The 16,010-nt window shown below is 45.4% G+C and overlaps 2 protein-coding genes across 6 annotated transcripts in view; both read right to left on the bottom strand.

The window, feature by feature from the left end:
• Positions 1 to 282: 282 nt before the first annotated feature.
• On the bottom strand, positions 283 to 12,966 carry cdc42ep4b (CDC42 effector protein (Rho GTPase binding) 4b). 5 transcript variants are annotated; one of them, XM_035533702.2, is made up of 3 exons: positions 12,815 to 12,966; positions 3,812 to 3,968; positions 283 to 3,725 (listed from the first exon to the last, which is right to left on the bottom strand). In XM_035533702.2, the coding sequence occupies exon 3, from the start codon at positions 3,687 to 3,689 to the stop codon at positions 2,817 to 2,819; it is 873 nt and encodes a 290-aa protein (XP_035389595.1). In that variant the 5' UTR covers positions 3,690 to 3,725; positions 3,812 to 3,968; positions 12,815 to 12,966; the 3' UTR covers positions 283 to 2,816. The 5 variants fall into 5 exon arrangements, with proteins under 5 accessions (XP_035389595.1, XP_035389592.1, XP_035389593.1 ...); XM_035533699.2 differs by having other exon boundaries at positions 283 to 3,968; XM_035533700.2 differs by lacking the exon at positions 12,815 to 12,966 and adding an exon at positions 12,081 to 12,711 and having other exon boundaries at positions 283 to 3,968.
• A 345-nt stretch (positions 12,967 to 13,311) lies between these two features.
• Positions 13,312 to 16,010, bottom strand: part of LOC113591618 (protein sidekick-2) — a 205,274-nt gene continuing 202,575 nt past the window's right edge. The window contains exon 46 of the mRNA XM_081697979.1: positions 13,312 to 16,010. This exon is cut by the window's right edge and continues 3,052 nt beyond it. The gene's annotated coding sequence lies outside the window, so the exon portion shown is untranslated.

Consider the following 16,010-nt stretch of genomic DNA (forward strand, 5'->3'; position numbering starts at 1 on the left):
GGGAACTAGACTCACCCTCCACGCTACAGCAGGGTGAGTGGGATACGCCCTGGGAACTAGACTCACCCTCCACGCTACAGCAGGGTGAGTTGGTCATATGCTGTGGGTGATATGCTGTGGGTGACAAATACTCTTTCTCACCGTTGTATTTCTTATGCTCTGACAGAGTAATGCAAAGTGTCTGCAAAGGAAAATCTTCCTTTGAGGGTAAATCAGCAGATGTGCATGCAGTTTATGAAACCATGGTAACAGCAAGACATTCAAAAATAAAAGCACACCTGCTTAGGAAAAGTCCGTCAGCGTTTTTATTTAAAAATATAGCCATTATTCACGGATGTCAGTGTGTATTATAATCATATAGAACAAGTGAGAAAACAAAAGAAAGATCACAAAACAAAGAGACCGGTGTTTCAACCCAGCTGTTTCTTACACTAGTCCTGATAATTATGCACTATGAATAGGTAATTACTGTTAAATCCCATTAGCAGATCAGTTTTGTCCAGGGTGTAACCCAGTTTTACTTGCTTACTATAATCATTATACAAAAAATATCTGTAGCACTATACAATAATAACTAAACATAAGAGATTAAGATTCGCGATGGCCACCCCTGAGGATGTGTGGAAAAAATTTGCTTTTAAGAGTTCTGCTTTTCTGCCCAAACACGCTGAGGAAATACCTGTCCAAACTGGACAGCAGGGTAAGACTGAGGGAATAACACACGGCGACTACTCTTGTGAGACCTTCACTTCACCACCGCGTGGTCTTCATATGAACTTTCCTTCCTGATTCCACCAGTTCAGCAGCCAGATGCACCCTGCTGGAGACACAAGTATACTGTGCTTGTCCTGTATGAAACATCAGGCAAAAAGTGAGACTCCTGCCAAAGCCTCGCGGAGCGATTTAACGAGAAATACGGGAGAGAAGATGACAGTATTGAAGAATTTACAATCTCATGTTTGCAGGTTTTATTCATAGATTAAATTATATGTGGGTTCGCCAACAATAATTAAATGGGTTTTTGGAGATTTGTGGTGTACTGTGAAAATTCCCATTTCAGATATACGGATTGCATCACATCACATACCACACGTGCGTCTCTGTGACTGTTAGCCTGCAATGTTACTGTGCTGTAATACATTTGTAAAACATACATTACTGTGGGGTGTGTTTTACTGTACAGTACTGTGTAGTATTTTACTGTACAATACTGTAGTATTTTACTGTACAATACTGTAGTGTAGTGTTTTACTGTACAGTACTGTGGAGTGTTTTACTCTATAGTACGGTGTAGTGTAGTGTGTTACTGTACAATACTGTGTAGTGTTTTACTGTACTGTTAATTGTTCTGTGTGCCAATATGATTGAAGGTATTAGTAATAAAGTTTAGGGGGACCAAGAGTTATTTGCAGGGGTTTTGTGCCCTTAAGCCCTATGAATATCAAGGTTACACTGTATACTGAAGGTCCAAAGGTTAGAGTTGGAATGAGGAGGCGCTCATCTCTTCAGGGTGTGTGGCAGACCCGTGAGGTGGCAGTGTTGATACAGGTTCATGTATGTCCTTCTGTAGTCCGCTAGTCCAGCTGGATAGTGGTGTTGGGCAGTAGATGACAGAACTGAGCTTAGTAACCTTTTGCCAAACCAAACACCATAATCAGAAGTAATGACCCTTCAAAACAAACTTTAAACCTCACATGGTTAGTAACTGAATGCAGTTCATGTTTAACAGGAAGTTCTTGCAGCCTCCCTAACTTAAATTCCTTCACATATAAGCATGGTAAGACTATGTGCCACAGAAAACTCCCATTTCCCAGAGTGCATCATGAACTCTTTGGGTTCCCAGTGTGACAATGAAAGTCAAATGACGGAATCAGAGAGAGATTTTCTTTCGAACATTATAATCTATTGAGAAGACAGCCCAAGGGTAGAGTGCTCTGCTCTGTTCATTAAGCTAAATTGTTTTATACTTAAAAAAGCATGAATTACCATAACACAAAGAATAAAGCTTTAGACCTTAATGCTTAAATAACAAAGAACATAACACCAGGAGAATCTAACATGCTGACTGTAGAGTACTGGACTAACTCTGACTGACCCTTCCTCATATCTGCAGCACTGTAAAGCCACACCAGGGGGCAGCAGAGAGCCAGGTTTGTGGCTTCTACCAATTCTAAACAATATGGTGTCATTATTGCTATTAGTCCCCATTTCTCATTAATGTTCTTCTCTTACCCCTCAGTAAATTGTACCTGCATCTGTAATGAGCCACTCGGCGTGAGTGAAAGAGTGCCCCCAGACCCTAACGTGACTGGCTAATGCGAACGACATCGTTTGACGTTTGTGTGTTGAATAGAGTGAATAGGGAGGGCCAGCATGTCGTAAAGCAGGCGAACAGAAACAGCCTGTCGAAGGCAGGAAACTCTCGACTCAAGGAAGAATTCGGGAGATATTCAACAGACACTGTGGCGGCATGTGTTCAGGGAAAACAGCTGTGTGTGTGTGTGTGTGTGTGTGTGTGTGTGATTCACAACTCAGTTGAAACTAATCACTATCTCCATTACAAATAGAATCCTTCTCTCTCTCTTTCTTTCTTTCTTTCTTTCTTTTTCTTTCTTTCTCTCTCTCTCTCTCTCTCTTTTCTCACACACACACACACACACAAGAGTGTTGTGAATGTTTGCTCCTCCATGTTGTCTCTCTTTCTAAGCTCAGGCCTGACCCCTGACTCCTGACTCCTTGACCCTCAGTTCTCTCCATTTCTCCTCCACTTTCCACTTGTTTTGTCCACCGTTAAAGCAGGTCTGAGTCACATCTTTTCACACTCTGATCTCATCTTCATCATCATCCTCGTCCATGAAGGAGAAGTCCCTGTCGTCCCGGGCTCTGGGCGCCACGTTCACCTTGTGTGGACTCTCCTCCACAGATCCGGAGCCGAACACACATCTATCCGGATGCGGTTGTGCTGTACGGCCGTGAAACCCAGGCATGTAGGGGCTGGCGGGGGCGTGTCTTAGCCTGGGCACCGGAGGCTCCGCCTCCTCCACTGGCTCACTGAAGGGCCAGGGCACAGGTGCATCTGGCTCCTCCTCATAGCCCGGGCCTGTGTCCCCCTTCCTGTCCATGATGCTGAGGATGTCCCCTAACATCGAGGGGCCCAAGTCAATGTGGAAGGACATCATAGATTCAGCATGCTTCATCACACCACCTGGGGGCGCCGACATCACAGGAAGGTCAGTCAGTTCACCAAAGTCCCGCTCAACCAGCTCCGCGTCCCGCACAGCCGGCATAGTCGGCCCGTTGGCCGGCTTGTCGCTGGCTTCCGGAAGCTTCTTCGCAGGGCTGGAGGAGACGTACCGGGGGGGATGAAGTTCGGTTACTCTGGCTTGAGCGGCGCACTGGTCGATCAGGTACGGCAATGAGACGGTGTTCTTCACGTACCCGGGGGAGCCGCCGGGGGGCGCCGGTTTGGAGTCATCGGGCCTGCCAGCGCGGCTGGCGGAATGGGAGCGCCTGCTGCCGCGGAAGGTGCGTGCGAGGAGACCCTGCTTGGGCGAGCCGCTCTCCTCCAGCTGTGGGACCTGTGTGGGCTCCGCACACCGGCTGCTCAGGAACGACGTGTCTCCGAATGCATCCCCCCCACGGCCCACGTGCATGGTGTGCCGGAAGTCTCCCAACGGGGCGCTGATCATCTCGGCTGTCAGGTCAGTCCGGGAACGCCGCTTAGCCTGCGACGAACCCGACACAAGCTGTTTCAGGATCGGCATGGTGACGGATCGTCAGCGCAGTACCCAAACCCCAGACCCTAACCTACTGTCCTTCTGTTCGCCAAGATGGCAGATTTCCACTTGTTCCACCAGTATCCAAACTATTCTCAGAGCATCCGAATATCAAGAAAGCAAGAGTCAGGAAACAAAAGGGTCCACGGGGCCGAAACTTCCATCGTTAGTCCTGATCATTTCCACATGAACCTGTAGAAAAACAAGCAAGCAAAGAAAAAAACCCATAAATACATCAACATTACCATTTTATACAAATTACTTTAGGCTGTACTCGCGCTCACTCTCTCTCTTCCAGAGAAACAGGACACTGCGCACAGAGGTCCTTCATCAAGCATCACATAAAGTCTCGTTTCTCTGGAAAATGGTGTACTTCACTACAGTTTAGAACATAAATAAGAAAGCCGTTTGCCTTATATTTGCACAATTGCTTGAGACAGGTTCAACTGGGCTGTTTGGAGCAGCTATGCAGACATCTGCCTTAAATTAAAATGTGGAAACTGCTATTAATTGACCACAGTATGGGATGGGTAATCCAGATGAGTCACTGGCTAAAAATATTGTGCAAGTCTCCAGCAAATCTCCACTCAAATCCATTCCTAGCCTGGTCTGTTCCAAGTGCTTGCTAGGAGTTTTAGGAGGGAAAATATCAGAGCAAAAACCAAGACAGACTGTAATTAGGCTGAAACACACAACACCAGAGCCTTCCAAAGTGTTCCATAAGGGGATGGACAGAGCAACTGTCTCTCCCACGGGTTTTCCTGGATCTTGTAACTAGTGTTTCCAGCTGTGTAGGTTAGACGAGGGAGGACAGTTCTGCTTTCATACTCTTATATACTAAACCATGAAGAGTAGTTAACGTTCTCTCTCTATCCTGCTGCCCCTTCAAGTTACGTAACTGGAGGTCACAGTCCTGATGTTTCTCCTGCATAAATTCCTCCTTCGGCAGCAGTCTGCTCCACTCACAGCCTCACCCACCCTCTGCTCCACCCACAGCCTCACCAACCCTCTGCTCCACCCACAGCCTCACCTGCCCTTTGTTCCACCCACAATCTCACCAACCCTCCGCTCCACCCACAACGTAACCCGCCCTCCGCTCCACCCTCAACTTCACCAACCCTCTGCTCCACCCACAGCCTCACCTGCCCTCTGCTCCACCCACAGCCTCACCCACCCTCTGCCCCACCCACAGCCTCACCTGCCCTTTGTTCCACCCACAATCTCACCAACCCTCCGCTCCACCCACAACCTAACCCGCCCTCCGCTCCACCCTCAACTTCACCAACCCTCTGCTCCACCCACAGCCTCACCTGCCCTCTGCTCCACCCACAGCCTCACCAACCCTCCGCTCCACCCACAACCTAACCCGCCCTCCGCTCCACCCTCAACTTCACCAACCCTCTGCTCCACCCACAGCCTAGTTGAACTGTAGGCGATGCAAAATGTGCAAAAAAAGGTGATTTGTCTTTGGCTGCAATAATTCAATATACAGTGGGGACCTTATGTACAAATAGCCCAAAGATCCCCAAATATATTAAAAAAATGGACAAACGTCAACATTAAAAGGGCTTGTTGGAGAGGACCATCCTCTCACTCCGTACCACAGCTACAGGATGTGGAAACTGACACCACAACTTGTTCGTTGCTCCATTAGGTTGTGCTAAGCCTGTAGGAGAGGCCTGACCCAGAACCGATGCCATGCGGGTGAGTGAACGTCAGGCACCGCGTCGCCCTCGTGACATGTGCATCTCCCACTACAAAAGCCCATTGAGGCCCAGAACTGCTCTGCTGCCAGTGAGAAACAAAGGTTTTGTCAGAGGCCTGGACTCCGTCACACAGTTATTCTACTGATGAAAAACTTCACATGAACTCCATTTGGAGTGTCTGTGACAGTGAAGACGTATGTGTGTGTGTGTGTGTGTGTGTGTGTGTGTGTGTGTTGCCAGGCTTGGGTCTTCATTTAGCCGCACATAAGAAGACCTTGGCACTAAAACAAGAAATGATTGGCAAGCAGCTGAAGTGTCTGTAGTCAGGCAGTTTGTTCAGTGTACGCCTGGTCTTCTAAACCCAATGACAACACATACCCCAGCCTCAAGTACAACAACTACTTCTACTACTATTACCACCGCCAACAATGATAGTGAAGAGAAGTGAATTATTTTTAAACACCGTCTCACTGGGCGTGTTGATGTGTACGATGGATCTCAGTCTCACTGTGAGGAGCAGGGCCTCCCCCCCCCCAAGCACCATTCACAACTCCTCACATCTCCTCACGACTCCTCACAAAGTTTTAATCTGAAAACATTTTCCTAGTTGGTCTGAATTTTTCTCTCTCTCCTTACTGTCTGCCTGTCACATCTTTTTCATGCTTTCTCTCCTTTGGGCAGGTTTAATAGCACCCTGATGATGAATGAGGTTATACACCCAGACCAGCAATTAACACCAACAACCTAACCCTAACACTAACACCCTATCACCAACAAACACCCTAACCCTAACACCAACACCCTAACCCTAACACCAACACCCTATCACCAACAAACACCCTAACCCTAACATCAACAAACACCCTAACCTTAACCTTAACACCCTGTGTGTGTGTATGTGTGTGTGTGTGTGTGTGTGTTTGTGTGAGAGAGAGATAGAGATACTGTCTATGGATCTCTAACGAAACTCTATAAAGGGTTAACATAATAACACAGTGCCACTTGTTTAAGCCCCACCACACTCATATCTCTCCAATCAGGCTCTTGCAAGATCCAACAACATTCCCTCTCATGCAAAGCACATGCAGATTATTAGGCTGTAAAACCACTTCACGACCCAGAACACTCTCCTTTTGTTAGGAAACACTGTGACTTTTCAGAAACAGTAGCAATGTTCTACAGAGATGTTTTGACCCTATAAGAGAGTGACATCATCTAGTCTGAACAACGGTAACTAGGCAGTGACTACCGTCTGCATGGTACAACGTGGACAAAGACCTCGGAATGGCAGTGTGGTCAATATCCCCGCAAAATACACACAATACGGTATCAAGTAATTCCCTGCATACACAAACACAGAATGATGGCTTTATCCACATTCCATTAAAAGAATGCAGTTCTTGAATAATGATTTTATTTTCCTGCTCTTCCAGTTAAACCAGTTTGTCTTTCACTGAAGCACTTAAAAGGAATCAGTGATCTGCGGACGTTTTAGTGCCTCGGGTAAAACCAGACCTCTGAGCAGAATCTGAGCTGTGGACAGTGTTTACTGCACACTGCACACCGACTTTCAGGACAGGGACTGTATGCGTGCGTGTGTGTGTGTGTCTGTGTGTGTGTGTGTGTGTGTGTGTGTGTGTGTGTGTGTGTGTGAATGTGCGAGTTGCCCGATACAGGCGAGCGGGATTCAGATTTTGCTTCTCAGTGTCTTCGAACGCCAGTCGCTTTAACTGCAAGCAACATCCTTTTAAGAGTGTCTACGCAGACATAAAGTTCTCATTCACGGCACATTCCGACTGGCACCGTGACATTCCTCTGCCTTAGGCTGCAAAGCTCCACATTCCTGTTCACATTTTTACACGGAAGGCAGTGCTCATTGAGATGTGACGTTTGCAGCATATTTTCCACTCTGATGTTGATATTGCATGTCCTGTAATAGCAACGCTGTGGACTTTAGTTCAATACACACACGTGTCCGCTGTGTGTGCAATTATCATCATGCTGTCAGAGGCTTCCGGTTAAATCCATATATCGTCCATCACTGAGATTTGCATCTGATGACTGACTTCTCAAATGATGAACAGTTTAGAGAAGTTATACAATCGATCCAGATAATGCAAGGAACACACCCATTCTACAAACTGACCTGGTGTTGGTGACGCATGTGTGTATGATATGAAAAACAAGCTTTTCATTTTAAATGTGAAACCAAATTAAATTTGAGACACACCTGAATGACACACTCACACCTCTTTCTTAGTTAACAGCATAACTGTGTATTCTAACAGTACCTGTGTATTTTTGGCAGCGGACTGCAGTTTGGTAACTTCGGGCCCTGTCACACCAATGCGTCCATTCCCAGCTTGTACTAAGGGTAAATATTCTGTATACAACAATACTGATTCAGTGTGGACAGTGTAAACTGTCCCGCCCGTTCACTGGAAAAATGAATTCACTCATCTGAAGAGGAGCTCTTTAACTATTGAACTGATGTCAGATTACTGATAGCAAAAGTCAGACTTGCCTTGTATTGCTTGAAGTTCGAAAAAACATCATCCGAAATATTTTCCCCCCTGTTCCACAGTCTGCGTGCTGAGAGTTTTCAAACACGCGTGGGTCGAATCCCCTGCTATGATGTGTGCTCCATCAGGGTCATTTGTCTGCTGTTTACGTTACGCTTATGGTAGATTTGGGAGGAACGTAGACCACACGTGTCTCACGAGGTGTGCCACAGTATCAGACTGGTGTCGTCTCTGCTGAAGAGTGATGTGAGGTGGAACAACAAAGGGTAAGGATCAGCTCCACCCCCTCTAACCCTGCCCTCTTCTTCTGTGTGTGGGTGTGTGTGTGTGTGGGTGTGTGTGTGGGTGTGTCCATGAGCATGTTTGAGATTCAATTCAAATTCTATTGCTGCCTCTTTCCAGTTGCTGTCACAGAGTTGGTGTTTTAGGGTTAGTGTTCATCACAGGGTTGATGTTTTAGGGTTAGTGTTCATCACAGGGTCTGTGTTTTAGGGTTAGACACAGGGTTGGTGTTTTAGGGTTAGTGTTCATCACAGGGTCGGTGTTTTAGGGTTAGTGTTCATCACAGGGTCGGTGTTTTAGGGTTAGTGTTCATCACAAGGTCGGTGTTTTAGGGTTAGACACAGGGTCTGTGTTTTAGGGTTAGTGTTCATCACAGGGTCGGTGTTTTAGGGTTAGTGTTCATCACAGGGTCAGTGTTTTAGGGTTAGACACAGGGTTGATGTTTTAGGGTTAGTGTTCATCACAGGGTCAGTGTTTTAGGGTTAGACACAGGGTTGGTGTTTTAGGGTTAGTGTTCATCACAGGGTCGGTGTTTTAGGGTTAGTGTTCATCACAGGGTCAGTGTTTTAGGGTTAGTGTTCATCACAAGGTCGGTGTTTTAGGGTTAGACACAGGGTCTGTGTTTTAGGGTTAGTGTTCATCACAGGGTCGGTGTTTTAGGGTTAGTGTTCATCACAGGGTCAGTGTTTTAGGGTTAGACACAGGGTTGATGTTTTAGGGTTAGTGTTCATCACAGGGTCTGTGTTTTAGGGTTAGTGTTCATCACAAGGTCGGTGTTTTAGGGTTAGACACAGGGTCTGTGTTTTAGGGTTAGTGTTCATCACAGGGTCGGTGTTTTAGGGTTAGTGTTCATCACAGGGTCAGTGTTTTAGGGTTAGACACAGGGTTGATGTTTTAGGGTTAGTGTTCATCACAGGGTCTGTGTTTTAGGGTTAGTGTTCATCACTGGGTCTGTGTTTTAGGGTTCGGGTACTTGGCTACATTGACAATGACAATAATATTCTGTTGCCTGTAACCTTCGTTTAGGATTAGGATTAGGGTTAAGGTTAGGGTTAGTGTTAAGGTTAGGGTTAGGGTTAGGGTTAGGGTTAGGGTTAAGGTTAAGGTAGCGGTTAGGGTTAAGGTTAAGGTTAGGGTTAGGGATAAGGTTAGGGTTAGGGTTAAGGTTAGGATTAGGTGAAAATTCAGATATTCATAATTTTCCATTTACACCTGGTACAGTTGATTAGCCAAGACATCCAAATTTTGCTCTTTAGTTTAAGACAAAAGCTGCTAACTAAGTCAACAGCCCAACCCAAATAGTGGTGCCCATAAACCTTTCTCAAGATGTTCAAACCATATCCAGGTCTCAATAAGGGTTTCACAGACTCATTATTACTCTATGTGTATAAAAGTGAATAAATATGTCACTGCTAAAGGCTCAAAACACCTTGGCGATCGACTGCATCAGGGGTAAGACAAAAATCATGTAAATGAACTTTCTCTTTAAGTGGCACCACTGAAATCTGCATTGTGATTTGGTCCTGCAGATTCTGATCATATACATTTCAGTACCCAACCCTACTGTCACTGTCATGGTGTCAGTGCAATTATAACTGAATTTAGATTTAGAGCTCAGTACTGACTTCAGTTCCAAACTAATCAGAGGTCAACACTAACTTTAGTTCTTACTAAATCACAGCTCAATACTGATCTCAGTTCAGACCATTCAGAGCTCAATACTGACCCCAGCTCAGAGCTCAATACTGACCTCAGTTCAGATGTAGAGCTCAATACTGACCTTAGTTCAGATCAATCACTGATGTCAGTTCAGATCAATCAGAGCTCAATACAGTCCTCAGGTCAGACCAATCAGAGCTCAATACTGAGTTCAATTTACACCATTTAGAGCTCAACACTGACCTCAGTGCAGACAAAACAAATAACTGAGTGGGGAGAGGGTCAGAGAGGAATGAACAGATGAATCCTGCAGTCCAAAACCAACACAACACGCTTAAACCTGCTGATTTTACCGTGTGATGAGATACAGCAGAGGGACATTCACAACATGGAAAAGCTTTTTGTTTGCCTTAAAGCAGAAATCCATTTAGTGTGGAAACAAAAACAAATAACTCAAGTGTAAAACTGTCATCGATGCAAGAACAAAGTGCTGTCATTTCACAGGGTAATGCAGTTATGTAAAACACACCAACATGCTTCAGTCCATGTGCTGCACGCGCTCCAGAGGTTCTGGATGGACTACGATATGATCGTACAGATATTGGGTTTCTTATGCGACAGAACTATAGGGGCGGTGAGCACCTCGAGAGCAGAGAAGGCAATCAGTGGATGGAGAGAGAGAGAGACAGAGAAAGAGAGAAAGAGAGAGAGAGAGAGAGAGAGAGAGAGAGAGAGAGAGAGAGAGAGCGAGCCACTGGAAGCTGTAGAGTCGTACTGGTAGACATGGAAGCCATCTCTGTCGTGCACCGAGAAAGGTGGACACAGCAGAACGCAAAGGGGATGATGTCATTAAAGAGCAGCACCGATTACCTGTCAACTTCAGCTCAACTAGTTAGACTGCTAAATGGAAAAAAAACACCTTACTGCAAAATAATGGTGATTCAAAAACATTTACGATTTTTGGCACTTAGCAGACGCTCTTATCCAGATCGACTTACAAAAGTGCTTTGTCATCTACTCATACAGTGCATCCTAGCAAGTACAGTAGGTATTGATACTGCTCAAGACACAGTTCAATTACAGGGATCACTGCTGATGCCTAGAATTGTAAAACACATATAAACTCTATAGCAGGCAACAATAAGTGTAATAAAAAATAAGTTCTAGAGTTTGTTAGTCAACATAAACAATATCCTACAATAAGTACTAGAGTTAGTCAACATCAGTGCAATAAACACCCTACAATAAGTAGTAGTTAGTCAACATCAGTGTAATAAACACTCTACAATAAGTACTAGAGTTAGTCAACATCAGTGTAGTAAACACCCTACAATAAGTACTAGTTAGTCAACATCAGTGTCATAAACACTCTACAATAAGTACTAGAGTTAGTCAACATCAGTGTAATAAACACTTGAAAATTTGCAACTTCCACTGGATAAGAAAAAACAAAAATCAAATACAGTCTCCCCCCCCAAATTTCTACACCAAAACACCATCCTTGGTTAGGGTTAGGTTAAGGTTAGGGTTAGGGTTAACATTCTTGCTGTGCTTTAAACTGGTTCAGTAACAGATTCCAGTCAGGCTCCAGTCACCCTGCTTAACAACACACTGGACCAGAAGTTAAGCACATGACCAGAATGTAAGGACGCTGTCGTCCCAATACAACTGGTCACACTCAGTACTGCAGAATTTTTTTCAGTTTTCAGTTCAGCGTGTTTCAGGCTCCTGTGATGCTGTGATCAATCAATGTTGGAAAATTATCTATTTCAGGTCCATTCTGCTAACGTCTGCAGGACGCAGTGAGTCACGTGACCTGCAACCTCAGAGTCACGTTCCGAGCAACCTGGACTGCACAATATAAGGAGAGTTTAACGGAGTTCAAGATCCCAAGGGTGAGGACACGCTATAAAATTACCACTGCTGTGTGAAGAGATCTGTGTATAGAGATCTGTGGTATGTGCGAAGCTTGGCTGGTTTAAGAGTCTCCCTTGTTCCCCTATAAAAACAGCCTAGAAGCTCTAGAGTCTGTCAATTACCATGAGGATCAGCCTGTCAGTTACCATAAGGATTAGCTTGTCAGTTACCACGGGGATCAACCTGTCAGTTACCACGGGGATCAGCCTGGTACTTACCACGGGGATCAGCCAGTCAGCTACCACAGGGATCAGTCTCTCAGTTACCACAGAGAGCAGCCTGTCAGTTACCAGCAGCTACTGACCTCTGCATTCCTGACATAAGCCTAACAGTGTACATGTGTAAAACATGAGGGGCGTGTCTACGACAAAAAAAGTGCTATTGTTCGTACATGCAATTCCTAGAGTGACCCTTAAAATGTGACATTATTTGACAGGCAGTATTGAATTAGAGTGTTGGTTTGGCTCTTACACTACTCTGGGAAGTAGGATGCATTAACATAGCAGTTAGCTTTCCAGCCTGGCTTTTTTCTTGATGAGTTAGTAGTGCAGACCTTGCCGAAAGGATCAACGCACCAGTCCAAAGCTACATGTGAAACGCATTATACAATCAAAATAGAAACGAGACAACGGCAGCATTCGTGGTTGTCGCTCCGCCTTGGAAAAGCGTTCACGGAAAAAGGACGAATAAATAAATCGCATTTAGGACGCGCCGTCGCTCCACGCGGGGAGGTCGGTAATCCACAGCAGGAACTCGACCTCCCGCGATTGAAAGTCTCGTTAGTCTGAGATCAGAGAGATTAAAGCGGCGCGGACTTTGCACGAGCAGATCGGGCGCAAAGCTCGCTACAGCCGCGGCGCCCGTTTTGCGCTCGAACCGCACCAAGCCCGCGCGTGCGTCCAGACTCTCCGGCACCGCGCAGCGGAAAGACCGGAGCAGTGCGACGCCTTACCGTTCGATCGGCTCGCGGGGGTCTTTGTTCTGCGTCCCGCGGAGTTGCGCAGATGGGTCCGGCGCAGCGGGGGGGGTGGGGGTGGGGGGGGGTCCGGGTCCGGCGCAGGGTTCGCTCCCACCGGCCGCCTGCCGGGACGCTTCTCTAGCCGTGCGCGCGCTGGAGTGTCGGTTTGCCCGCGCGGACTTCGCTCCCCCGCGCGGATCTCCGCCTCTCGGCGCGTGTTAAAGGGGCAGGGTGGCGCGCACGGCCCCGACCACAAAGATGAACCGCGCGCTGGCGGCGGGCCCTTACGGTGCCGTGGTGTGTGTGAAACGTGACACAATTCACGTTTTAGAGGATTAGAATTATAACGACTCGACCAAAAAGGTGTGTAGGGAAAACAGAGGGCAGCAGTTTAAAAACATTTTAATCCTTTTATAAACCTTCTGGTTGCTAATGAAGATAAAGAATGAGCAAATAGCATACAAACTTAATAGAAACACCCACATTACAACTTGGTTTGAATTGATTTATTTGTTGTTGTTGTTGTTTTGTTTTTTTGTTTGTTGTTTTTTGTTTTTTTTTTAGAAAATAATTTCTGTTACTGTAATATAATTCAGGTGACTTGTATATCAATTTCCACAATCAGTGTTTCGCCCAGAGAGTCTGTTTAGCTTTTGAAAACTGCATGCTAAAACAGGCAAAGGCTTCAAGGGACCGAATGTTTTCACATAGTCTAATAAAGAATATACACCACCTCATAGACTGGAGCCGTGAGAATAAACACTGAATATGATATACAGGGGCTGTATTCTGACCCCTGGGGCTGTATTCTGACCCCAGGGATTGTATTCTCACCATAGAGGCTGTATTTTGACCCCAGGGGCCGTATTCTGGCAGTGCAGTGGGTCAGCAGCCAGTGTATATAGCTCACACTGGTCACATCACTGCAGACCCTAAGATATGGTAACACACAAAACACCTGCCTAAACACGTTAGAACGAAAGAATGCCAGGTGTCTTTTACTGGTGCAAAATGTACATAGTGTGGAGTCTATGCATTCATTAACAAGCAATTTATGAAAATAAATAATGAACATATGATGGGTATAATTCGAAGTGATCAGAGTTCTTTATCACAGTACACCAATTTGGGAAACTATTTTAAAGTAGTAATCATTAAACTAAACCCACATGCCATGGTGAGAAACAGCACCATAAACCTGCCACAAACAGTTCAATGGATTTGACAGCACAGATCAGCCACAGCATACAGTGAAATGGACTTTCTTTTCAAAAGGTATTTTGTCACAAAAATAAATATTCTTCTCCCATATGGATACATCTACATTTTGATTCCTTAATAATTTATGATTTGGTTCTTACACATGGGGACATTCCATAGCAGGACACATGGTGTTACAGCACGGCTGAACATCAAATCTCCTTCACACAAACAAATAAGAGAATATTGTACCCAAAGGTCAGACTGCACAGAGTGATAGATGACTGGCAGATAGATGATTGTACAGCACACTACAAATTCCCCCCCCCCTCTCTCTCTCTCTCTCTCTCACACACACACACACACATACACACACACACACATACACATACGTTTGGCCAACTCATCAGGGCAGTGGTCAGATGTTTTCTGTCTGCCAGGGTTTTCCATCATCATGGAACGACAGAAAGCCATGATCATGCTAACAAATGAATGCAATGACACAATCCTTACATAACCCTAACCTAACCCTAACCCTAACCCTAACCCTAACCTTAACCTTAACTCTAACCCTAACCCTAACCCTACAATTGTAATGCAGAGTAACCCTAACCCTAACCTAACCCTAACCCTGAATCTAACACTAACCCTAACCCCAACAGTGTAATGCAGAGTAATCCTAACCCTGACCCTAACCCTACAACTGTAATGCAGAATAACCCGTACCCTACTCCTAACATAACTCTAACCCTACCCCTAAACCCTAACCCTAATCCAAACCCTTACATAACCCTAACCCCTAGCCCTAACACTGTAATGCGGAGTAACGCTATAACCCTAACCCTAAAACTTTAACCTTAACCCTAACCCTAACCCTAATCCTAACCCTATAACCCTAATCCTATAACCATAACCCTATAACCCTAACCACACCCCAACCCTAACCACACCCTCATGTACCCTGTGCTCTCTCAGCTCCAGATGGACAAAATGCCTTTACCTCTAGCACCAGATCCCTCACTGGTCTCTGCCTGTATCTATAAAGCAGAGTCCACTTTGACTCCTCGCCCCTCAAAGAAAGCTGAAGAGAAAATGTTCTCAGAAGCAAAACAGACTGCTGTAGCTAAAACAGGGAGCCATCTCAAAGGTGGATTGTTGTCCTTACTCACTTTATCTTTATAAAGTATACATTATCAAAAACACCACTAGCCACTTTATTTGATATTACTAAACATGACCTTCGCTGACCTTTGCTGACGAGGCCAGCAGGCACAACACTAATCGGTAGACACAAGATGTTTTTGACAAAACCAGACGAACTATTCCTAAATTGGATGCCCTCAGTACTAATGCCCCCATTCAATGTACCCTCAGTCAGGACAGAACATTACCCAGCTGCCCCCCGCAAACCAGGAGATAACGCTTTCATTTTGGTTATCAAAAACAGAGCATTCCATTACTGGCAGTGTGTATGTGTGTGTGTGTGTGTGTGTGTGTGTGTGTGTGTGTGTGTGTGTGTTTGTGTGCGCCGTCTTTTTTTTTTTAATCCAAAGAAGGCAGAGAATCGTTTGATCACCAGATGCTTCACATTAGTTTTTAATAAGCAGAAAAGGGGAAGATAACATATTTATAAACCCTAATGTGATGGGTGTGACCACAGAAGGGACGTCCCCGTGTGACATGGACATGTAGCCGCAGCAAAGTTAGAGGTGGGAAGGTCAGAGGTCGGACAGGAGGGTCATTAACCCTTCTGTCTAGAACAGTTATGAAATACAAAACAGTAGATAAACGATAGCAGTGATTTTGTATGAAATTTCGTGAGAGAATATTATTCAGACCCTAAAGCTTTAAACCTTCTCAAGCTCTTTTAAACACACGCACGCACACGCACACAGTCACTGCGTCTAATGCTGTGATTCTGCTACAGAAGGATGTCTCTCATCAGAGCCACCACAAGCTTCCTCAGGGTAACACATCCCCTACTGGTCCC

Source organism: Electrophorus electricus, chromosome 15, assembly GCF_041902795.1.
Source record: "Electrophorus electricus isolate QZ-2024a chromosome 15, ASM4190279v1, whole genome shotgun sequence".
NCBI classification, from domain to species: Eukaryota; Metazoa; Chordata; class Actinopteri; order Gymnotiformes; family Gymnotidae; genus Electrophorus; species Electrophorus electricus.